General features: G+C 47.9%; 1 protein-coding gene across 9 annotated transcripts; it reads left to right on the plus strand.

The window, feature by feature from the left end:
* Positions 1 to 1,957: 1,957 nt before the first annotated feature.
* Positions 1,958 to 21,117, plus strand: sh3kbp1 (SH3-domain kinase binding protein 1). 9 transcript variants are annotated; one of them, XM_078096180.1, is made up of 19 exons: positions 1,958 to 2,290; positions 6,182 to 6,339; positions 10,498 to 10,612; positions 11,692 to 11,798; positions 11,924 to 12,062; positions 12,231 to 12,310; positions 12,634 to 12,723; positions 16,108 to 16,177; positions 16,293 to 16,387; positions 16,482 to 16,577; positions 16,660 to 16,711; positions 16,792 to 16,863; positions 17,626 to 17,764; positions 17,849 to 17,919; positions 18,083 to 18,189; positions 18,540 to 18,665; positions 18,992 to 19,191; positions 19,494 to 19,557; positions 19,713 to 21,117. In XM_078096180.1, the coding sequence occupies exons 1-19, from the start codon at positions 2,287 to 2,289 to the stop codon at positions 19,749 to 19,751; spliced, it is 1,824 nt and encodes a 607-aa protein (XP_077952306.1). In that variant the 5' UTR covers positions 1,958 to 2,286; the 3' UTR covers positions 19,752 to 21,117. The 9 variants fall into 9 exon arrangements, with proteins under 9 accessions (XP_077952306.1, XP_077952303.1, XP_077952304.1 ...); XM_078096177.1 differs by having other exon boundaries at positions 1,978 to 2,290; positions 18,540 to 18,758; XM_078096178.1 differs by having other exon boundaries at positions 1,978 to 2,290; positions 11,695 to 11,798; positions 18,540 to 18,758.
* The last annotated feature ends 694 nt before the right edge of the window (positions 21,118 to 21,811 follow it).

The following is a 21,811-nucleotide window of genomic DNA, read 5'->3' on the forward strand; positions in this document are numbered from 1 at the left end:
TAAACAGTTGAGTATGTTAAATGCATATGCGTGTGTATGTCCAAAGGTTTCCATGCGATTCTAAGAGAAACCGCTGTACAAATGTTCTGGGGATGAAGTATTTGGGTCAATAGGGGACACAGACTTGGTTTAAGAGTACCGGAGGATGCAAGTTTTGACACATCATTTTGTTATGATTATAATTTATTTTATAGTGGTCGTATTCTGGATATCACCAGTTTTAGTAAAACCTTTTTAACCTTAACTAGTTAGTCCCCTATCTCTAACATTCCTCTGATGCTCAAATTCATTCCTATATATAGTGTCTTCAGTCCTAATCCTACTCTAGAAAAAGAACTTTCTACGTTGGATTTCTGTCAAATAAAGGGAAAACAAAAAATGTTTAATATTGGTTGAAAAAAAAAAAGTGCAGCTAGAACAACACAAGTTGAGCTTATTCATTTTCATACAGTCCCTAGAGATGCCATCAAATCGCAGATGTATCCAGGGGACGGACTGAGGTGCTACAGAGGGGTCCAGTGCTGCTGAGGCTCCTCAGCATGTGTTTTTCCACATGCACAGTAGGTGGCAAATGTAATTGGTGCTGTGCTTCATCGTGCAGTAGCAACACCGTCCCAGACGGTGTCACCTCAGTGCTTTGTGTAAAACATTAGCCCTCGTCTCCGGGGACATTAAACCTCCATGGATGAGGAAACAATTTGTCTCTCTCAGTGCAAGTGCTGCACATGCAGCAGCACAGATGGTGATGTGCTACTCCTTCGATAAACCACGTCCTTTGCGGTTTGGGCATTTCATTTTTCATCTGGAAGTGGGTTGTTGGAGCCTGAGTGGATTCGTTGGCTGTTGTGGGAGAGTTTGGTGACAGGATGGTGTCTCACTGTGCAACCGAATAGTGTGACAAGAACACACAAGCCCCAGACAACGACTTCTTTAGAAGGCTGCCACTGTGAGACTAAATGTGATGCAGCATCTGCAGCTTTTACACAGTTTCTCACTCTGTTTTTGTTCTTCCTCTTTAGCTTTGAACAATGAGTCATCGTTTATACAGTAGATGTTAAAATGCAGTCCGCACAATCATTTACACATTGAATCCAAGGTCAGGCATGTATCATCACTCTTGCGTCACGGATAAATGAGATTCCAGTCGGTCACCTGAATGACATTTCCCCTGCTCAGTGCTTTAATCACGTCAGATCTCGTTTGTTATCTGCACAGCAGCTTGTTCTGTCACTGCACTCCGCCCAAGTGACAGCGGATTGTGAAAAATAATCTCAATTCCTCATTTCTTCGCTGCATCATTCTGCCGCTGCAAACACATTCATGTAGTCAGATGCGGAGGGGATAATAACGCTGCAGGGCGTAGCATGGTGTGTGTGTGTGTGTGTGTGTGTGTGTGTGTGTGCGCGCGCGCGCGCGGTGCAACGCTGGGGTAAACTGTACATGCGCTTGATGACTTTGTTATCGCGAGATTTGGGCCGCACAGGTGCGAGGCCGGGATCTTAGATCGATGCTCCCTTGAAATGCTGTTGGAAATATTGATTTTCTTATTGAAACGCTCACGAACCTCCCTGAAGAGGCGGAGAACTGAGATCCTCAGTAAAATAATAATAATAATAATAATAAATATGAGTTTGTATTTGAACAATAAAAAGTAAACTGTCAAACGAAGTTTCTGTGTTACTGCATCCTGTGTTTTCTGTTCATCATCTAATATTGACATATTAATATTGGAATTAAAATATGTTTTCTGTACGTAAACTTGGTAACCTCATTATATATACATATATGTACGTCTAAGATATTTTTTGACCTAACATATTTCGACTTTTTTTTTAACCTAGAAGCTCACTTTTTCTCTACTCAGATTAAGCGCCTTGTCGTCCGTGGGAAAAAATACAAATGCAGAAAGCAGAATTTACGAGTTGCACCTGAAGGCAACAAAAGAGGCCGAGGGAGGGGCAGGTGTGGGAGGTGTGTGGGGGGGGGGGATTGTTCATCAGCTCTTTTCCGTTTTCTGGGTCCTCGCTCTGCCTCCTCTACCGTGTCATTGGAGAGAGAGAGAGAGAGAGAGAGAGAGAGAGAGAGAGAGAGAGAGAGAGAGAGAGAGAGAGAGAGAGAGAGGGGGGAGATATGGTTTCATCAGTCGCTCCTCCCGTTTCAGCGCTGCTTTAGCGGAGCTACATGAGCAGGAGGTCGGGGCTCGGTCCGGCACTAACCTCACACAGCCGCCTCGCCCCCGTTACCGACCAGCCCGCAGGAGCTCAACCGGCGCACCGGGACACATAAATGGGTGAGATGCAGCGCTTTGGTTTCTGTTTTTTGGGGGGGGGTTTTGTTGGCGCTTTTAATTCAGAGAATGACCCCAAAAATAGCATCTGGATGGGCCGAACCAAACGCCCGGTCCAGATGTTCGCGGGGCTCACCCCCGCTCCTTCCTCCCCTCCCCTCCCCGCCTCACCTCTGCTCTGACGTCGCTTCATGACATCGCCGAGCCGTTTCCAAGAGACAGCACCGTTATCTCTTCTGTGGCGTTTCCCCCCCCCACACGTCCCCCCCTCCCTCCTCCTCCGCCGATGCTTTTATTCGCGATCGGAATCCCTCGCGTGGGAGCGCTGCGGGTCACATTGATGAGTTGCAGATGTTGACACGTTTACATTCAGTCTGTGTGTCTGCCGATTGTGTTGAGCAGGGGTTGAGTCTCCCTCTCCCTCTCTCCCTCTCTCTCTCCCCCTCTCTCTCCCTCCCTGTGGGGATCAAACGGGCCTGACTGACATTCCTCTCCTCCTCGCCATCGTTTCCCACAGAACAATGCGTGACACTAAACGGATTGCACCAGGTATTGCTGAGCGAGTAATCAATCAATTTAGTACCCGTGCAAATTGGATAATTATCTCCCATTTAGCCTGTGGGGGTGGGAGGGATGGGGGGAGGGATGGGGGGGCACTTCCATCTGTGGCATTCCTTTGGAGGATTTGAACATGCCGCAGTCAGCCTCCGCGTGCATGCATACTTTCTACGGGGCCCCTGGTTCTGACGCACGTAAACAAGTAATGCACAGCGAGACGGACGCACACGCACACACAGTAACACACCGCTAACAACCGTCAAGGCCGGATGACCAACTGGGAAAAGCAGGCGATTTCCCAGTTGCCGTGGAGCAGATTCACTGTGTTAATTCGCCGCTAAATAGGCGTAATGTGCAGCCGTAACGAGAAAAGCGGCTCGAGTCCAAGGGCCCTCAAACAGGTCTCAGCCGCACCTGTTTGTAAACATCCAGAAGTGACGTTCACACGGTCAACATCCCTTTTTGTGGGAAGGGTTGCGCGTCGTCTGAAGGACGCTTGTGGTTGCGCAGGTTTTCAGCGGGGGCCCTTGATATTTGTACCAGGGCAACGAGTTGCGTACTGCTGTCTATAACCCAAGACGGCCACTTTATCAGGCAATCATGTGATTATGTTGGAACTCAAACCATATTGTTGTCTATTAAATCCAACAACGATGAAATGTTGCATGCAAACTATGTTACGTGTGCATGATTCAGAGTCAGGAAATATAGGTTTTATAAATACGCTTCAAATCCCAATTCAAGCCGGTTTGTATAGAAGTCTGTGTCCAGTCTCCTTCAAAGCAGCATGACGTCAAATAGGCCCTTAAGCAGGGCGGGCTTGCTTGTGATTGACAGGTCACCAACAGAGAGTCTTTTGTATTTTAATCTACGTTTAAAGGATTTGGTCGACTGTAAAACTTTTTCCCGGCGCCATTGGTACTTAGCCCCGCCCTCTTGGAGGACTCAAGAAATGGCTTCCATCATGGAGACTACGTCCACTTTGGATGGGCCACGGGGGGCGGGGGGGCGTTCGGTTTGGCCTCTGCAGCTGAACTACCTGTCTGAGTTTGGCGAAAAAAGATGCTGGTTTGTTTCTAAACATCAACGACACTTAATTCGTTCTGGCGCGGCGTCGGGGAAGAAGTGTCACAACGTCACGTGTGTGTGTGGGTGGGGGATCCTTCGCTCGCTTCAGAGGATGAAGGAACGTTTCACAGGCCGAAAACACGCAGACAAATCCACAGCTAAGCAGGGAAATGTCAGCATGGCTTTGCAGGGCTCCGTGCGTGCGTGTGCGTGCAGTTTCCTCTTATCTAAAGTGAATGCAGCTGCTCTGAGGACGCCACGGGTCCATCTCGGCTGCGACTCGAGTGGGAGTTGGTGTTTGGTCTCCTCGAGGCCTCCTGTCCGTCACTCTTGAGCTTCTCACGCGGGGAAGTGTCTTCCAAACTGTGCAAAACCTGCCAAAGTCACAGACCTTTGCGACCAACATGATACATTTTTGTAAGCGAATCACTATATATTTGAGAAGTAGGAACCAGCAAATCTTTAGCATTCGTGTTTGAAAAATGCGCAAAATAAAAGCTCATGTGTGACTGATTTGAGCTGGTTGTTTGGTGCTTCAAAGCGTACTGCGGCTAATGAGGCTGAACCATGTCGCTGGAGTGAATGAGTCGGCCGTAACGCCGCGACAAAGCGCTAAAAGAGGCTAATTAGCCACTTGGAGCTGTTTGCTCGGTGCTCCGCCGGCGTGTCACTGTCACTTCATCCTCACCTTCACGGGCCTCTGCTGGTATTTAAAAAGCAGTCGAAATGGGATGTTTGTGCACCAACCGCTGCAGAGGAGGCACCTTTAATCCAGGTGTAAGTGCAGTGACTCTCTCCCCCCCCCCACAGCGTTTTTTATTCGCAAACATTACCCAGACCTCTGTGGGGGTAATTTCCACTGTGAGTGGGGATCTATTTAAAGCAGCAGGACAGTGCATGTGGAATTGAGTCACAATAAACCGCAGCGTGTGTGCTTGTGATTATGAATGTAACCGTTTGGCTCACTGTTTTCTTTTTAATAGCTTTTGGATAAATGTGGAGGGAGCGTTGGATGCTCAAGAACAGATTTTTTTTTTTTTAATGAATGAATTCATTGATGGATTTGTTACTTTCAAGGAAAACAACGTGCGCCTTTTGCTTTGTGCACGAGTCTCATATTGCTGTGCGGCGCCGTCAGCGCGTACAAAAACTGCCTGTTTGCTTCTTCACCAAGTCTTCCTGTGTGACTTCCCAGCAGGCCGAGCTCTAGATCCTATCTGCCGTTGACTCTTTGCACTCGGCCCTCCGTGCAAAGACCACAAGCCCTCGTCCTCTTCAGCGGTGAAGCTCTCGGGCCGCGTCCTGACCTTCTACTTTAGCTGCTTCCACATCGAGCGAGGCCTCGTGGTCGATTCTGTCCGGTTTCCTCATCTCGGCTGTTTGCCAGTTCCTGTGTAACAACTGCCTCATTGGGTACGTTTTAGCGAGTATAACGAGTATTAGCGGGCGCACCAGCAGTCACAAGGTGTTTGCACGCGTGACGTTTGGTAAACTACGTTTAGCGCTTCCAGCAGCTCATAAAGCGAATGGAAACGCCCCTGTTGACACATTCTATCTATGCTTTTCACGTGCAGCGGCCGCCGCAGCGCCCCCCTCGTCACCTCGATCGCCATCAGTTAGATTGCGTTTAGATTTGTTCATCGGAACGTGTGGCCACACAAAACACAAGCAGAAGTATATTTGAGAACTCATTTCAAGAGACAGTTTCTGACCTCTGGTAGTGCAATGCATTGTGGGAGCGTGCCCTTGCATCGTACCTGCTCTAACGGATGCGCTTGGTGTGCACAAAGCTACGCGCAGACATTCCAGCATTCAGGGGTCATAACCTGATCAGCGGTTTTGTGGCGCCAACGAGCAAAGCGGTCCAGTAAACCGAAGACGAGGAAGGACGAGGAAGACTTCGAGTGGATGAAACCACTGACGCTGTCATGCTTCCCCGAGAGGACGGCCCATGATGACTTTTGTCTGTTCTAATAAGTGACCTGCTTGGATTAGTCCAATATGACTTCATGCCGTACTGATGGAACTACTGCAGTGGAAATTTGCATTCCTCACGGGTTTTCCGTGCCTTTATTTGTTGGGGATGTACATGAGGAAAGCAATCTGTGTGTGTGTGTTTATGTCTCAGGTGTCTGTCACGTTCGGTCGTCACTCATCAATAAGAAAACCACTGTTCCCGAGAGTAAATATAGAACAATGAGACACCTTTGTTATTGCGGTTTGTTGTTGTCACACTTGCTCTCTCTCTCTCTCTCTCTCTCGCTCCAGTGGAGGCCGTGGTGGAGTTCGACTATGAGGCTCAGCGGGACGATGAGTTGAGCCTGGCGGTGGGCGACATCATCGTGAACGTACGGCGGGACGACGGAGGATGGTGGGAGGGCGAGCTGAGCGGGCGAAGGGGCCTGTTCCCGGATAACTTCGTCAGGGTGAGTTGTCACAGTGCGCTTCTCTCTCCCACAAACAGCGGCGGAGTGAACAGGCGTCGTGTGCAGTAAGGGGTGCGCTCGTTTCTGTGCCTCTGAAACTCTGCCTCACATGGGGGGGGGGGGTGATAGTGTTAAACGGCAAACACAATGGGTGTGAATGCGGAACAAGTTCTTCTTCCTAATTAGTGTAGCGCCACACTCCTCGTATATAACACGTTTGCATGCATTTATTGTAATGAAATGCTTTTTATTCACCCTTCATCTCAAACGCTGTGTGCTCGCAGTCAGGTGGTGCAGATTTCAGACCTGTTTAAGTTCTGGTGCGATAACAACAGCCAATAAGAGGAGGCGGGTGAGCTGACGGTGAAAAAGAGATTTGCACAAACCGCTCTGCACTATGAGTGCGCTGATCGATTGGTTAGTGCATTAGATGGAAGTGATAGCAGCGACGATAACACTTGCACTTGTAGACAACGTTTTCTTGCATCTCACACAAAAGTGGTACCTGGTACGACTGCGGCTTTGCGGCAATGAGAAGGAGGAAGTGCACACTGTACCGTTGGAGGGGGTGGTGTGGAGAAGAAGAGCATCACAAGACGAGGGCAAAGAAGAAGTCAGGTGGTGCTGACTAGACGTCACAGCTCTCATTAACTGTCAGGGAGCCCGACAACGGGCCTGTGAAGTCTGTGTGTGTGTGTGTGTGTGTGTGTGTAGCTGTGAGTAATGGCGTAATACCAGACTAGTGTGTCACAGGACTGCAGTTATGGGAATCAGCGACATTAAGCCTTGCAATGCTGATGAGTGTGTGTGTGTGTGTGTGTGTGTGTGTGTGGGGGTGTGCAGGAAGTGGACAGTTTGAAAAGGAGGGCAGGAAGCGATGGTATGCAAGAATCAGACACTCCCCCAATCGACCGGCGTGTCTGAGATTATTAGATTATAGGTGAAGGTCAATGAGTTAAGTTTTGCACGGTTTTTGAAAGACGTTCATTTATTTATTTCCGAGGTCGGCTCAGGTTAAACTATTAATACAGGACGGGGCGGTTTAATCCGGCGACACAAACGACGTTACTGAGAGTCATGAGACTCACTGAAGATCATCATCATCATGGCGTCCAGTGTTTCGCCACAAAAACTCCCCTTTAAACTTAGAAATAAGTTATTCAGCATTAAAAACACAGGAAATGACTGATAGACCCAAAAGCGTTGCGTCCAATCAGTGCACTCGGTTGCAACCCTTCTCTGTGCCAGCGCAATGACTTATTGCAATAACAATGGGCTTTTTGAAAGGAAGTGAAATAAACGTTTGGGCCATCGTTCCTCTGCATTTCCCAATGACTGAAACAAGCGAAGCTCTCTGTTCTTCTTCTTCCTCGGTGTCTCACAGCTTCCTTTGTCCTCGGCTTGTTTTCACATTATCTGTGGCCGAGCGGGCGACAGAGAAAAGGTCACAGGTCGGCGGAGACGGGATGCACATATCTGTGTAAAGGGTCTAAGCGCTGCGTAAGCCATGTAAACGTGACGCAGACAAACACCCCCTCAAACTGCGGCGCACATTCTGCAGGTGCTTCCTGTAGAGATACGACGAGTCAAGTCGTCTTCCTCTCCTCTTGTCGGCTGGGTTTCCTCTGACTCTGGGTCAGCTCCGATTGCGCTCCAAGTAGTAACAAAGGCCCCCCCCCCCCCCCCACACTTAGTTGTCCCCAAGGAAGGATTTGAGAATTGATGTTGCTTTTGAAACACAAAGCCAAAAAGTGAGTAGCCACCGTCGTGAAAACTACTCGTAAAAAAAGGAAAGCTGTAGCTGTGTTTTTTTACTTCCTTTTTTTTTTGCGTAGGTTGTCTTGTGTCTTTGTGAGTTCAGAGTGTTTTTGCCAGTCGGTCCGTGCAGGAGAGTGAATGTTTGTGTGTGTTTGTATCTGTTTTTGTACGTGAAGGCATGCAGAGTGATAGCAAGTCCATCTGCTCAGACAGAATGTGTTTTTTAGCTCTGCATTAGCACTGCATTAGCTCTACATTAGCACTGCATTAGCAATGCATTAGCTCTGCATTAGCACTGCTGAATTAGCAATGCATTAGCTCTGCATTAGCACTGCATTAGCAATGCATTAGCTCTGCATTAGCACTGCGTTAGCTCTGTGTTAGCTCTGCATTAGCACTGTTATCTCTGCATTAGCTCTGCATTAGCACTGCATCAGCTCTGCATAAGCTCTGCATCAGCTCTGCATTAGCTCTGCATTAGCACTGCATCAGCTCTGCATAAGCTCTGCATCAGCTCTGCATTAGCTCTGCATTAGCACTGCATTAGCTCTGTGTTAGCTCTGCATTAGCACTGCGTTAGCTCTGTGTTAGCTCTGCATTAGCACTGTTATCTCTGCATCAGCTCTGCATAAGCTCTGCATCAGCTCTGCATTAGCTCTGCATTAGCACTGCATTAGCACTGCATTAGCCTAACAAACGTGAACACCAAGTGACGTGGAGAGATCAATCAGTGGAAAGAAATTAAAAAAGAAATCAGTTTAAGCAAAACATAATCTGCCCGTTTTACCTTTTAACCCCACGGTTTTGGTTCAGTCTCGCAGCGCTCAGTCGTTTCAGTGAAGAATATCACAAATACATTTCCCTTTGAAACTTCATTCACAATGCATTTGTGTGGGAATGTCACAGACGAGCGACAGCAGAGAGACACTTAGCTTGGAAACAACTAGCCTAGCATCATCCAGCGTGAAATCCACCTGTTATATAAATACAGTCGTATATATTAAGACCAGATGTTGAATGTGTGCTTATTATCTGGCACCTGGTCGCTACGTCTTCATTGAGGTTCGCACCCAGAAACGTCGCAAACACCAAAGACACTGTAGAAAATGTAGGCGGGGGGGGCGGGTCTCTGGATCTTAATGGGGGGGGGGGTATTCTCCTCGTGCCTCCAATGTTTGGACCCACCTCATCCTGTTGGAAGGGGAGTGCAGACACCACATGTCTGGTTCTAATTGGCCTCTCATCTCTCTTCTGCTGAGTGCCAAATTAGTTTTTCCCCTTTTTAACACGGAAGCCACACTTTCCTCCCGTCTCCTCCCCCCGCGTCTCCTCCCGAGACGGGTCTCAGAAGAAGATGAGCTTCGCTGTTGTCTAGGAAACGTCTTCCCCGTCTTGGTATTTTTGGATCTCAGAGGCTCATTAAGACTTTTTTTTTTTTTTTTGCGCCATACACAAACCGGTGTGTGTGTGTGTGTGTGTGTGTGTGTGTGTGTCTGAGCTTCTGTGAGTCAGTACACCAGCATGCTTCACTGAGCCGCTTTGGCTGCTGGGGGGCCGGAGCTTATGAAACAGTGTCATGATGAATGTGGTGGGGAGATGTGAGACGCCGTGTAGTTCTTCTGGGTCTGTGTGTGTGTGTGTGTGTGTGTGTGTGCGAGCGTGTCTCCCGTGTGCTTGTTGACTCGCCCGTTCTTCTGGAGGTCTCGTGCAGGCGGCGAGGAGGGGGGGGAGTAGTCAGTGAGTTGTGCGTTTGTCTGCCTCACCTGGGTTACTGGCATCTGATACTGGGCCGAAAACACAATGCATGTGTATTCATTCAGCGCGTTACGTAACGCGTGACCTTCACAGACTCTATTTATAGCACGTAACAGAAGATGGTTGAGGTCCGACGAACAATCGCTTCTTATCTAAAGCATTTTAGTGTCCTAATATTGAGTTGAACTTCAGAAACACCACCAACATCCATTCAGTATTTACATTGTTACACGTTAACATTTCCTCTTTGCGGAATTCTAACATCACTACTTTTTCACTATTGGCTTTTGTGTCATCAGATTTCTTCAGTACGTTCGGTGATCGATTACACATCACGTAACGTTGTACAACGGCGAGAAAGTACTGTGGAGGATTTACCCTCTCAACCGTGTTGTTATTTATTATTCATTTATTGCCCTTGTGTTGACATACGTTAGTTACAGGACAACGTAAATAATGAATCACTATGTTTAATTCAAACATGACTTTTAAAAGCCTCTTGTGATGTTATGGAGTTCACATTCGTTCCACTGACTCATTTGTGTTTTTATTTCATTTCTGTTATCCACTTCCTCACCTGAACCCACATTTCCCTTTTATTGTTCTCGCCTCCTTTCCCTGCTGCTGGCTTTCTGCTCCTCGTAGGAGATCAAGAAAGAGGGAAAGAGGGACGGGGGACAGGCGAGCATGAGCCGATCGGACCTCTCCAACGGGAGGGCCAGCCCCGTGTCCGACAGCAGCGTGCGATCGGGCCGCAAAGGTGCTCACGCACACACGCACGCACACACGTGTTAATTGATGGTCATCAGACAGGTTTATGTCTTCCTTCTCTAACATGGATCCTATTAGTGGAGGGGAGGGTTTGGGTCAGGCATTCCTGGCACGCGCACACACACACACACACACACACACGTAAACACGGTGGTCAAATGTAAATACTTATTTCAAGTACCGCTTCTCATGCTGCTTGAGACTTCTACTCGTCGTTTCAGAGGAATGTTGTATATTCTACTTCGCTGCGATTACTCGACATCAATGTTCATGACAGATGAAGATGTTTAAAAAGAAAAGCTGAAAATAAAAGTAATTTTTCAAGTAACAATGAAATAAGTTTTGTCGTTACCGCTTCTGAAAGACAATCATAGTTTGAGCTGCTGCTATGAACTGTTTATAAACCCAATATAGACTAATTGAGATTATCATTATTTGCTCCCACTGAACCAGAAATCCTTAATAATAGTAATAGCAGTAACAGCAAGCAATCATTATTATTTTTCCTGATGTTTTCACATTTCACACTTTTAACTCAAAGGCATTTTAACAATGTGGTGTTATTTTGGGGTTTGTGTTAGTAAGTAAAGGGGTCTGTCCTCCGCCACCTTTACCTTGCTCTTATAGCTATTCTATCTTGCGCTCGTGTTTGTATTATTACTCACACGCTGAATGCTGATTCCTCTGGTGTTCACGCGTTTCAATTTGTACTCCTGTTCATGCAAACGCTCTTGTGCATTTAACACGAGTGACACCTGGTGGACAAAAGAGGACGTGCAGGGCTACGTCCGCACGCCCAGCTGGTGTGAGTGAGTCAAGAGGAATAAGCAGGCTAATGAGTGTAAGGCCGGTGGGAAGCGTTTGGTGGTAAGCCTGTCCTCTAATTGAAAGGTCAAAGGTCGGCCTTTCAGTCCTCAGCCGCTAGGGCTTTTAATAAGTCAGTGACCACTTGTCGCTTTTTCTCAAATCTTGGATTATGGATAAGTGATGGAGCCAATTTATTCTTGTAGGCCTGAAATGTTTGTTTATGCACTTGTTGTGTGTGTGTGTGTGTGTGTGTGCGCGCAGCAGAGCAGATCCGTAAGCGTAGATGTAAAGCGGCGTTCAGCTACGCGCCTCAGCATGAAGACGAGCTTGAGTTGAAAATCGGAGACGTCATCGAGATCATATCAGAGGTAAGACTGGATCTCGTCTGTCTTCTGGTTGTCACCTTCACGGAACGCGGCCCTTGAAGCTCAAACACAAACTCCTCCTTTCTGGAGTGTCCGTTTAAATCTGTGTGTGTGTTTCGTGTGTTTAGGTAGAGGAGGGCTGGTGGGAAGGATTCGTCAATGGGAGGACTGGAATGTTCCCTTCCAACTTCACCAAAGTGATCCAGACGGAGTCGGAAACGTCCTCCCTGAACACATCGCAGGAGGAGCTGCGCAGCGGCCGCACCAGTGAGTCTCAGCCAATCAGATGGGGGGAAACAAATAACCTTCCATGTTGGAATTGTCATGACATTTTTTTAAATAATGAAATTGATTCCAAGGAATTTAAATGTGCTGATGTGGTGAAGCTAAAAGCTTTGTGCGCATGTGTGCGTGCGCGTGTGTGTGTGTGTGTAGGCAAAGACAGCCCCGGCAGTGAGAGCGATGGAGGAGACAGTCGCTCAGAAACGGGGTCGGCAGAAGTCCAGCCCAAGAAGGTACGGAGTCAGACTTCCCTCCTCCGCGTTCCTCCGCGTTCCTCCGCGCCGCCTTCTGTGTAAACAACAAACAGCAAATTCCTCCCACGGTTCCTCAGTTCCGTCACCAGACTAAGAACATCCTGGGAGCTCAGACCTTCTTGGCCACCCGTTAGCCGCCGTTGGAACAAAGCGGCCCGCTCCCATCGGGGCCACCGGGGTTCAGTGTGGGAGACCCGAACCTCACGTTGGTTCCAGCGGCGTCGCGCGCCCCCCCCCCCCCCCCCCCCTTCAGCCATCGCGTTGAATTCCAGTGTTAAAACTCTTCTCTTTCCAACTTGTAGGTCCGAGGGTTTGGCTTTGGCAACATCTTCAAAGACCAGCAGGTCAGGCTCAGACCACGCTCCATGGAGGTGGACCCAGAGGGGGACAAGGTGAGGACCCCCCCCCCCCTCGCCCATCAGACACAGACACACTAACGTCATACATTTTTTAATACAGTGATCATTGTATTATGAGAAGTGGAGGAAGGAAGTCCCGGCCCCCTTGGCTCCTCCCCTTCCTCTCTTTAACAGCACAGGAAGTGGTTTCATGTTGACTGACACACACACACACACGCGCACGCACACACATCCTGCAGGGGATTTGACAAGCAAAGCAGAAGTGAGAGCTCGGCGGGGCGGAGAGGGAGGAGGGGAGGCGTCGCAGTTTTTCACTGACGTTCACATATTCACACCCGCTGTCTCCCGCCGCCGGCGCTGATGCAGCAAAGGTCCGTCTGTCCGTCTGCGTTGGCCTGGAAGCGGAGGAGAGGACGGTAGGCTGGCGGCTTTCTCCGCTTCTGCTCATTTGTTTTGGGTTTTTTTTTTTCTTCCTTCTATCTATCGTGTTTTTTGTCCTCTCAAACGCGCGGCGGTTCCCACGAGGTCACCGGAGGTCACGCGGAGTTCGGGATGAGTCGTTCGGCGGAGGCGGCCTTAAGGTGGCGGACGCATCACGCGGAAAGTTTGGAAAATAACGCGGCGGTCTGTGATCAAAGTACCGTTGGGACGGCCGTGACGCTCTGCCAGGGACACATTTTCCACGCTTTAATCTTTTTTAGGGCTTTGAAATAATCATGTTTGTGGATTAAAGGAGTTGGTGTCAGAGATGAAAACTTAAATTTTATTTTTTCCTAGTAGTGTCGGGCGGTGCAGATACTTATATGAAGGGATATTGGAAAAAAGGGTCAGTTCACCCAAATGATAAGAAGTCGAAGTGTAGATCTGGAGATTCTGTAAAAGCTCTTAAGTAAATTCAAAATGTGTTTGTAAATGTGGTGAACTGACGCATTCATTCCACATCCACGGGATTCCACAGAACACAATTCCAAAAGGCATTTAGTAAAATACTAAACAGTTTTGACATAAAACTCAATGAAAAAGTGACGTTGTTCCCCTTTATCTTAAAATCTCATTAAGAAACTGCTAAATCCTGCATGTGGAACATGTCATCCTCTGAGTGGTAAACAAGAGCGAGACTTAGCAGCCGGTGAGAGACGCAGGATGGAAACAAGGAATAAACGAGGAAGTGTCATCTGCAAAGAGACCTTCAAAAAGTGGTCAGCGGGAATCGAACCTGCGGCTCCTCCGGACATCTGAGGGACGTCTGTCAGCCGGAGGCGCTGGTGTTCCTGTAAGGCGGGGGGGGGGGCATGTCTCTCTAATGAGGCCACAGCGGAGCCGCGTCCACTTTAGGACGGAAGCAAGAGGTGGTTTAAAAGCGTCCGACGTCCTAACGAGCAGCTGCTTAATGAAACTTCCGTTGACTGACTCATAATAAGTGAAGAATCGGCCTCTGCGATGTATACCCACTGTGTAGTAATACAGTTATAATCTCACAATCAACAAGTTTATACAATACAATTTAATGTCAAAAGACACTATTGTAAAGTACGGTTTGATTTTGCCGCTGGATGGAAAGTGTATTATGTGACTGCAGGTCGTATTTTTGTGTTTTTTTTTAGTTAAAAAGGTGTAAAAAGCCTCCGGAGCAAACTGAGCGTGTGACTTTACAGTGAAGCAAGAAAAGCGACGGCGGATTGAAATTCCTGCATCTGGTCACATTTTGGTTTACAGCGACGCGGCCTTGAAGCAGCCAGCAAACGCAGCTGTGGGGTCATGTGACGTTTCCCTCTGAAAACAGTCCGACTGATTCCTGTTACAAACAACCTGCTCCATTTCATTACACTTCATTTCTGGTTAATAAAGATTTTAGAAAGATTTAGAAAATAAGAAGAGCTTTTAAAACAAATTCAGTATAAAATATTGAGGCCAAACTATTTCAGAATTTGAACGGAAGAATTTCAAATGAACTAAAACAATCAGCTTTCTCATGTGTTTATATATAAACAGCACTTTAGATTTACAATAGATTTTCCTGATTATAAATATATATGTTAATATTTTAATAAGGTCTACAATGTAGCATTTTGTGGCATCTAGTGACGAGGTCACAGATTGCAACCAAGTGAAGCTCCTGATCTTTGACTCGCTTATTAACAACCTGCTCATGTAAGGGAACAAAAACACAGTATTTCTTTTCAGGTTAATATTATATTTCATTTCTGCTAATAACTCGCCCTAAAAGCTACGGATTGTTTACAGTATATTATTAAACATTATATCGAGGCACTTTTATTTGCGTAGGATCAGAGTACTTCCTGTGTCTGTCTATAAGCGGCACAGAAACATGTGACGTTGTCTCGATGCTCGTGGCACCACATGGGTCTCATTAGAGGGGGGAGGGGGGTGTTTTCTCTCCCTCGAGCCGAACAGAACTGTGTGTGTTTTCGGGACAGAGCGGCTCTTGTGAATGTGTGTGTGTGTGTGTGTGTGTGTGTGTGTGTGTGTGTGTGTGCTTTCCTGTGGAAGAGCCACCCTGGTTCCACAAACACTGCGGAGGGATCCACTCCAGCCGGAAAAACAACGGCGCCTTTAATAACCGACACCAAGCGCACGCCAATGACACACACGCGCACACTAATGAGACGGTCACATGACAGCTATTGGATGTACATGTTCCCTCTCTGTACCAAGTGCTAATGTTAGCATGCTAACTAAGTGTGTGTAAGGGGTCGACGGGCAGGATCATTACAGGCTCCGCCCACTCCCTCACGAGAGCATTGGGCTCCTGGTGTGTGTGTGTGTGTGTGCACGGGAGGGACACACACACACACACACACCTGGAGCCCATCTCCTCGTCAGGAAGGGGAGCAGACGCGAGTCACCGCTGCTCCTCAGAGCTCCAGGCCGGTAAGTCGCCTCGCGGCTCGGCACCAGTTACCTTTTATATTCCTGTGAAGGAGTTCTCGACTGAGCCACACGTTCTGTTGCTTCGTTCGATTAAAGCACCTGAAACGCTGCGGAACTGCCCCCGTTTCCCCAGTTCGTTACTCCGTTGGAGTGAATGTCTTTGCGGCGTGCGGCTGCCGAGACGTTTACGGACACCTGCAGAGAAACCCTGATTGTTCTTTTAGACCTAAGTGATGAACGTAGAAAAGGTGAACCGATAAATGAGTCATCTGCAGCATCGGGAGGGAGACGGCTCTTCGTCTCCATCAATATTAGTGAGTGAACCACGGCTGAATCAAACCGGGTCACAATATTCTCTAGAGAGGTCTGTGAAACAAGAACAGGAAGCCCGAACCAGAAATAAGACGGATTACCTTCCCCCCCCCTCATCGCCCCCCCCCGGTTACAAAATGAGATCTGCTGCTGATGGAAGTACATCCGAGCATCGGGGGAATTCTAAAGGATTTTCCCCCTCCGTCCTTTCAGGTCAACGACGGGAAAGCGGCGAGCGTTGCCCCGGAAACCATGAAGACTGAACCTGATGGCAAAGCCAAAGGTGAGAAGTGACGCTTCCCACGCAGACAGCCGTGCGGGACAGCAGCTCAGCGAGAGCACACGTAGAGAAAGTCTTAATTCCTCATGTCTGACTTTGCCTTGAATTTGATTGACAGGTCGGGAGGTATGCAAAGTCCTCTTTCCGTATGAAGCACAAAACGAAGACGAGCTGTCTCTAAAAGAGGGAGAAATCATCAACATCCTCACAAAGGTAATTCTGTGGCAACACTTGGCTTTGGTTGCAGAGCGATCTTAATCCACATTGCACGGATGGAGCCTTTAACGCGCGGCTGTCGTTGCTGCAGGAGTGTGCAGACGCCGGCTGGTGGAAGGGGGAGATCGGGGGACGGCAAGGTGTCTTCCCGGACAACTTTGTCAAGCTGCTGGACGTGGATAAAGAGGTAATCCTAGTGCAGGGAGACGCGCGGCAGCTTTTAGAGACGCGATGCGTGAACACGTTTTTCCATGTCGCTGTGTTTCCAGAGACCAAAGAAGCCGCCTCCTCCCTGTGCACCTTCGGCTAAACACACCGCAGGTACAGTAACGTCTCACTTCCTCCCTGCTGCTTCCATGTTCCCGAGAGAGAAAGAAACCTGTGAAAACTCTGACCTGTAGAGCGAAGGTCGGAGGTCAAGAGGGCTCCTCCAGAGCGCCCTGAACACCTGCCGCAGAGAGACCCGGATCGAGGTACGGCCCAACGCGCTCCGGCCCGGCTCCCGCCTCCCAACGCTCTGCCCGCCACTAACCAACGCGCTCATCAGTCACACGTGTTTGTGGAGCGGGGAGACTCGTCGAGCGATGGGGGAACCATGTTTTCCGCTTGTAAAGGAACACGCCGCAGGTCTCCAGGTGGAACAATCGATCGCTTGAACTTTGCCCTCCGTCCGCCGCAAAGCGGAGGACAAAGCTGCGATTTGAGGAAACGCCGTCGGCTCCGAGACAAACGCAAAGCTCCCCGTTGTCTCATTGTAGGAAAAACGCACACAATCGCTTTTGTGTGGCGTTTATTTGACTTCATTTTCTAAACAGATTTAAGTAGCGATGCGACAATGAATTTAACAGTTAATAATCCGATAATGGCGTGATGATAATTCATCCATTCAAATGAATGCGTCCGTCGCTCGGCTCTTAGCTGTTCCAGGTGGTTTTAAGGCGTGAGGTGATCGCTGGGAGAGGAAAGATCCTTTCTGTCTTCTGGTGATGCTTTTATTCTAAATCCCTTTCTAATCCTCTAACTAAATCCAACTGCTTCTCTTTATTTCTTTGCTTTGGTGACTCTGACCTTTCCTCACCTCCTCTGGCTTCGCCTCACTACCGCTTCCCACCTTATTGTGTGCGACTGTGTGTCACTTGTTTTTCTACAATAAGCCTGTTATTTTATCCCTTTTTTTTACATCCATGTGTGTCTGGTTGTATTTTGTGTGTGTGTGTGTGTGTGTGTGCTCTCAGGCGAAGATGTGAAGCTTGGAGAAATCCCAAAGCCTTCCCTCCCATCCATCCTTCCCAAGAAACCCCACCCCTCAAAGACCAGCACCTCCTCCTCCTCCTCCCAACCTCCTCGGCGTCCTGAGAGACCGCCAGCTCTGGCGTCAGTACACACACACACACTAACACACACACGTCCGACACACTCGTGAGCATCCACAGCCTAACGTTTGGTTTACCCGCTCAGGTGCGAAAGCCCCAAGTCAGAGGGCGGGGCTTCCACACCAGATTCCACCCCTGACAGGTCACATGACGCTGGTGAGTTGGACAGACGGGGAGCCTCGACCCGCGCTGAGATCAAAGAGTGGCGCCGCGGTGACTGACGGAGCGCGCCGTCTCTTTCCCGCCCCCTCTCACCCCCCCCCCCCCTCTCTCTCTCGCGCGCCCTGCGGCTGACGACCGGCTGCTCTCTGTGTTGCAGGCGTGGACCTCGACGTCGTGGTGGCGACCACGGAGAAGCTGAGTCATCCGACGGCGTCGCGGCCGAGGGTGACGGACCGCCGGCCTCGATCGCAGGTCATCTCGACGGTGAGCGTCTGTCGTCCTCCAGCAGCTGTTCCTCACGGTTGCATTGATGCGTTGATGCCTGATTTCAAATCACAGTCACGGTGCATCTTTTCCTTAAAGTACAAAAGAGCATTGCTCATTATGACTGTAGTACAAAGTACTTTATGCAGCATGAAATAGCTACAAAACTCAGCATAACACATTTTGTCCAGCATAATCAATCAGTAATCAAAGTATATTTGTGGAGAACGTGTTGCTCTGATTAATACCAAAGTTAATCTAATCTGTGCAACAAACAGGCATATTTCCTTTCGAGGGTTGCAAAGCTGTTGTGTCTTTAAATGCCCCGATCGGGTGACTCTGTGTTGCAGTCCTCCCTGTCCAGCATCGACCTGGACTCCCCAGCAGCGATGGACAGGAAGGAGAGGGAGGAGCCCGAGTCCGTCCCCTGCAGACCTGGAGACGTCTCCGTGAGGAAAGGAGTCCCCGCTGTCCCCGTACGACCGCCTTCGTTGTCACTACTTCACCCAGCAGAGGGCGCCACGCCACATAGTTCCATGTTCTTCAGCAGCGTGCAAACCGCAGACGATGTATTTATGTTTTTAGTTACGTAGCGTTAGGATTTTATTACAGAGGGAATCTAAAACCAGCAAGAAGTGCAGTTTGTTCTTGACATAATTAATACGTTTTAAAAGTTTTGGTTGGCAATAACAATCTCCGTCTACAATTTCCATTTTTAATAACAATAATGATACTATTTTAGATTTTAGCTCAGTTATGTTTCATAATCCCGTCTCTGATCTGTGCTTGCGTTTGCCTCCAGGTACCTGACAGTAAAGCACCGCCGCCCACCAAGCCCTCCACCCTGACTCCGCCCAGCGCCAGACACCGCCCCTCGTCCCCGGGTCTGAGCCCCTCCCCCGAGCTCAGGCAGTCACCTCTGACCCCCCCGACCCTGGAGGAACTCAGGAGGCAGCTGAGGGACCTGAGGTCTTCTGTAGAACAGCTGAAGAGCCAGCACAGGTACCACGACCGTCAAAATCACCAAAAGGGCTTTTTATCAGTGACGGTTCACAGATTCCAACAACACGTTTATTTACCTTTTTTTCTTGTATTCTTTAGTTAACTGTTATTATTCCATTTAATGTTTGTATTATCGACTTCCATTTGCCATCTTGTAATTCCGTGTCCGCTCAGCTAAAGCACTCAAAGTTCAAACAAAGTTTATCATTATACACGTGTGTGTGTGTGTGTGTGTGTGTGTGTGTACACAAGCGTGCATGAGTGTGTGCATCGGAGTCATGGTGTAATTGTGTGTTTCTCAGGAAGGAGATGAAACAGTTGAGCAGCGCGCTGGACGACGAGAGGAGGATTCGTGTCAGTTTACAGGTGAGACTCGTAAAGTTTAGATGAAGAAACAAAGACGGTTCTGTGGTTGATGTTTAAATTGAAAATAAAAATTATTGATGATCTTAAGCCATTATGTCATCCGGAGAGTATATTAAGCTGAATGTCTGTCATGTGTTTGTGTCTTTGTTGCACAGATGGAGGTAGAGCACATAAAGAAGAGCATGTCAAAGTGAAGACTAAAGCGTCCTCTGAGGCTCACGTTTAAAAACATTCTCCCTGTCGGCCGATGCACTTCGGCCGCAACAAAGTTTGTGCCAAAACGATGGTCACGACCAGCATCAGCAACAGCACCGTTCCCTGGAATCATCCACTTCCCCTCTCTGGCGTCGCCTTATCCAGCGTTTACTTCTTTGTTCTCATTTTTAAAGAGGCTTCTCGTGTGACGTTTACTGCCATCTCGTAAAAAAAAAGCTTGCCGCGCCGCCGGTGCTGTCACCGGCCGTGTGTCGCCGTGGTGATGGAAAGATGACCCAGAGGCTGCCGTGGCGACGTCGCTGGTTCTTGAGCGTAAAGGAGACTCAAACTTCCTATAGTCTGCGTCCACTCTGCGGCCTTCACCTCTTCACTGTGTGTGTGTGTGTGTGTGTGTGTGTGTGTGTGTGTGTGTGTGTGTGAGAGCGTTTTTGTTTTGGCATGCACGTGGCGACTTGCAGTCAGATTGGGGACGTCCTCAAAGTCTTTAGGTGTCCTCGTTAACACCGGGGTTGGATGGTCTCGCACATTGACTGCAGGCGGAGGGCTTTTTGAAGCATCAACAGCCCAAACCTTTTTCTTCCTGATGTCATGACTTCATAACCTGCAGTCAAATATTCCGCCTGTTGGCAAAGGCTAAAACTATAAGCACACGAGTCCCCCCACCGCCCCCCCCCCCCGATCAACTGAATTAAGACGTTTCCACATCACAACCGCTGATGCTGTCAAAGGTGCTCATTAAAGGAACAGATGTGCACAGAACAAATCAATGCACATCTGGTCTCTAAATGTTAGGAAATTCTTTTTTTTAACAGAATCCACAACTGCCCTGTAATATTTGGCTGTGATGTCACTGCATGGACACCTGTATTATCTGTCACGTGAAGAGTATTGCCTTCTGGACCAAAAAGTATTATTTCATCTTGTTTTGCACTTAATTTGCACCATAATTCCAGAAAGAATAAAAGAAACTGCTGTGCTGGTCGCCCCCCCCCAATAAAAAACCAGAGGTGCATCAGAGTAAAGACGGGGTTTGAGGAATGTAGTCAGGGAAAGGACCTCACAGGTCAGATGTGTGTGTGTGTGTGTGTGAGAGAGAGAGAGAGTGGTAGCACGTCCCTTCCTTAAATGTGCACAGAATCTATGGCAAACGTCACTGTGGCCTTCCTGTTCTCGACTCCAAATCTTTCTTTTTCTCACTCTCTTTCTTTTCGTACGACAACAAGAAAAAAAAATGCTACAACTGAGTCTGCAAGTTGTTTTCTCGACTCGGTCCTTTCTCTCCAGGATGGTGATAAATATATACTTTTATATTTCAGTGTAATAAAGATGCTATTATGTACTGTACACGTGTATTTGTTTGTTTAAAAAAAATGTTTAAATTGTCTATTTGTAACATGCAGTATTAAGAGGACGCATGTTGTTACATTCATGCAATTGCTGCTCGTATGTTAGTTATAGGGCAGTGCATGCGTGCACATGATGTCTGAGAGAACAAAAGGAGAATTAAAAGTCCCGGTTCAGCATTAACAGGCACTGAAACCACTGCAAAATGCAGTTTATTAGAACTAGAACTAGAAAGGTTAAATGCAACCCAAAGAACACAACAACAACATACTGACTCCTAATTCATGTTGACATTTCTTATTTGTTCTCCACGAGAATTAAGGAAAACATTTGCGCATTTGACTTTTGAATATATATATATAAATATATTTATTTTTGGTTTCTAGAAGCATGTTTTAATATGAGAAGGGATAATTGAAGAGTCACCTGAGCCTCCAAAGAGACCGACGTCCTCCCAGAGGAGACACAGAGTTGGGTTTCACATTCACTGTTGCCATGGCAGCACTTCTCCCCATCTAATAGGTTTGAGCTATTTGAATTACAAGAGCTGCTGATGTTGGTCAATTTATTTGCTTTTATTTAATATCGTAGTATTATTTAAACACGATAATTACTGCACATATTCTACTACAACATACAAGACAGACAAAATAAAATAGATATTGGATATAAATTATAATAGAGTTGTGGTTCC

The sequence above is a fragment of the Gasterosteus aculeatus genome, chromosome 21 (genome assembly GCF_964276395.1).
Source record: "Gasterosteus aculeatus chromosome 21, fGasAcu3.hap1.1, whole genome shotgun sequence".
In the NCBI taxonomy this organism is placed as follows: domain Eukaryota; kingdom Metazoa; phylum Chordata; class Actinopteri; order Perciformes; family Gasterosteidae; genus Gasterosteus; species Gasterosteus aculeatus.

What these genes read in the sequence shown, in the direction of transcription:
- sh3kbp1 (XM_078096177.1), top strand. An exon ending in TGCTGGACGTGGATAAAGAG is followed by an intron (nt 16,578 to 16,659) that starts GTAATCCTAGTG and finishes CTGTGTTTCCAG; the next exon opens with AGACCAAAGAAGCCGCCTCC. An exon ending in CAGCTGAAGAGCCAGCACAG is followed by an intron (nt 19,192 to 19,493) that starts GTACCACGACCG and finishes TGTGTTTCTCAG; the next exon opens with GAAGGAGATGAAACAGTTGA.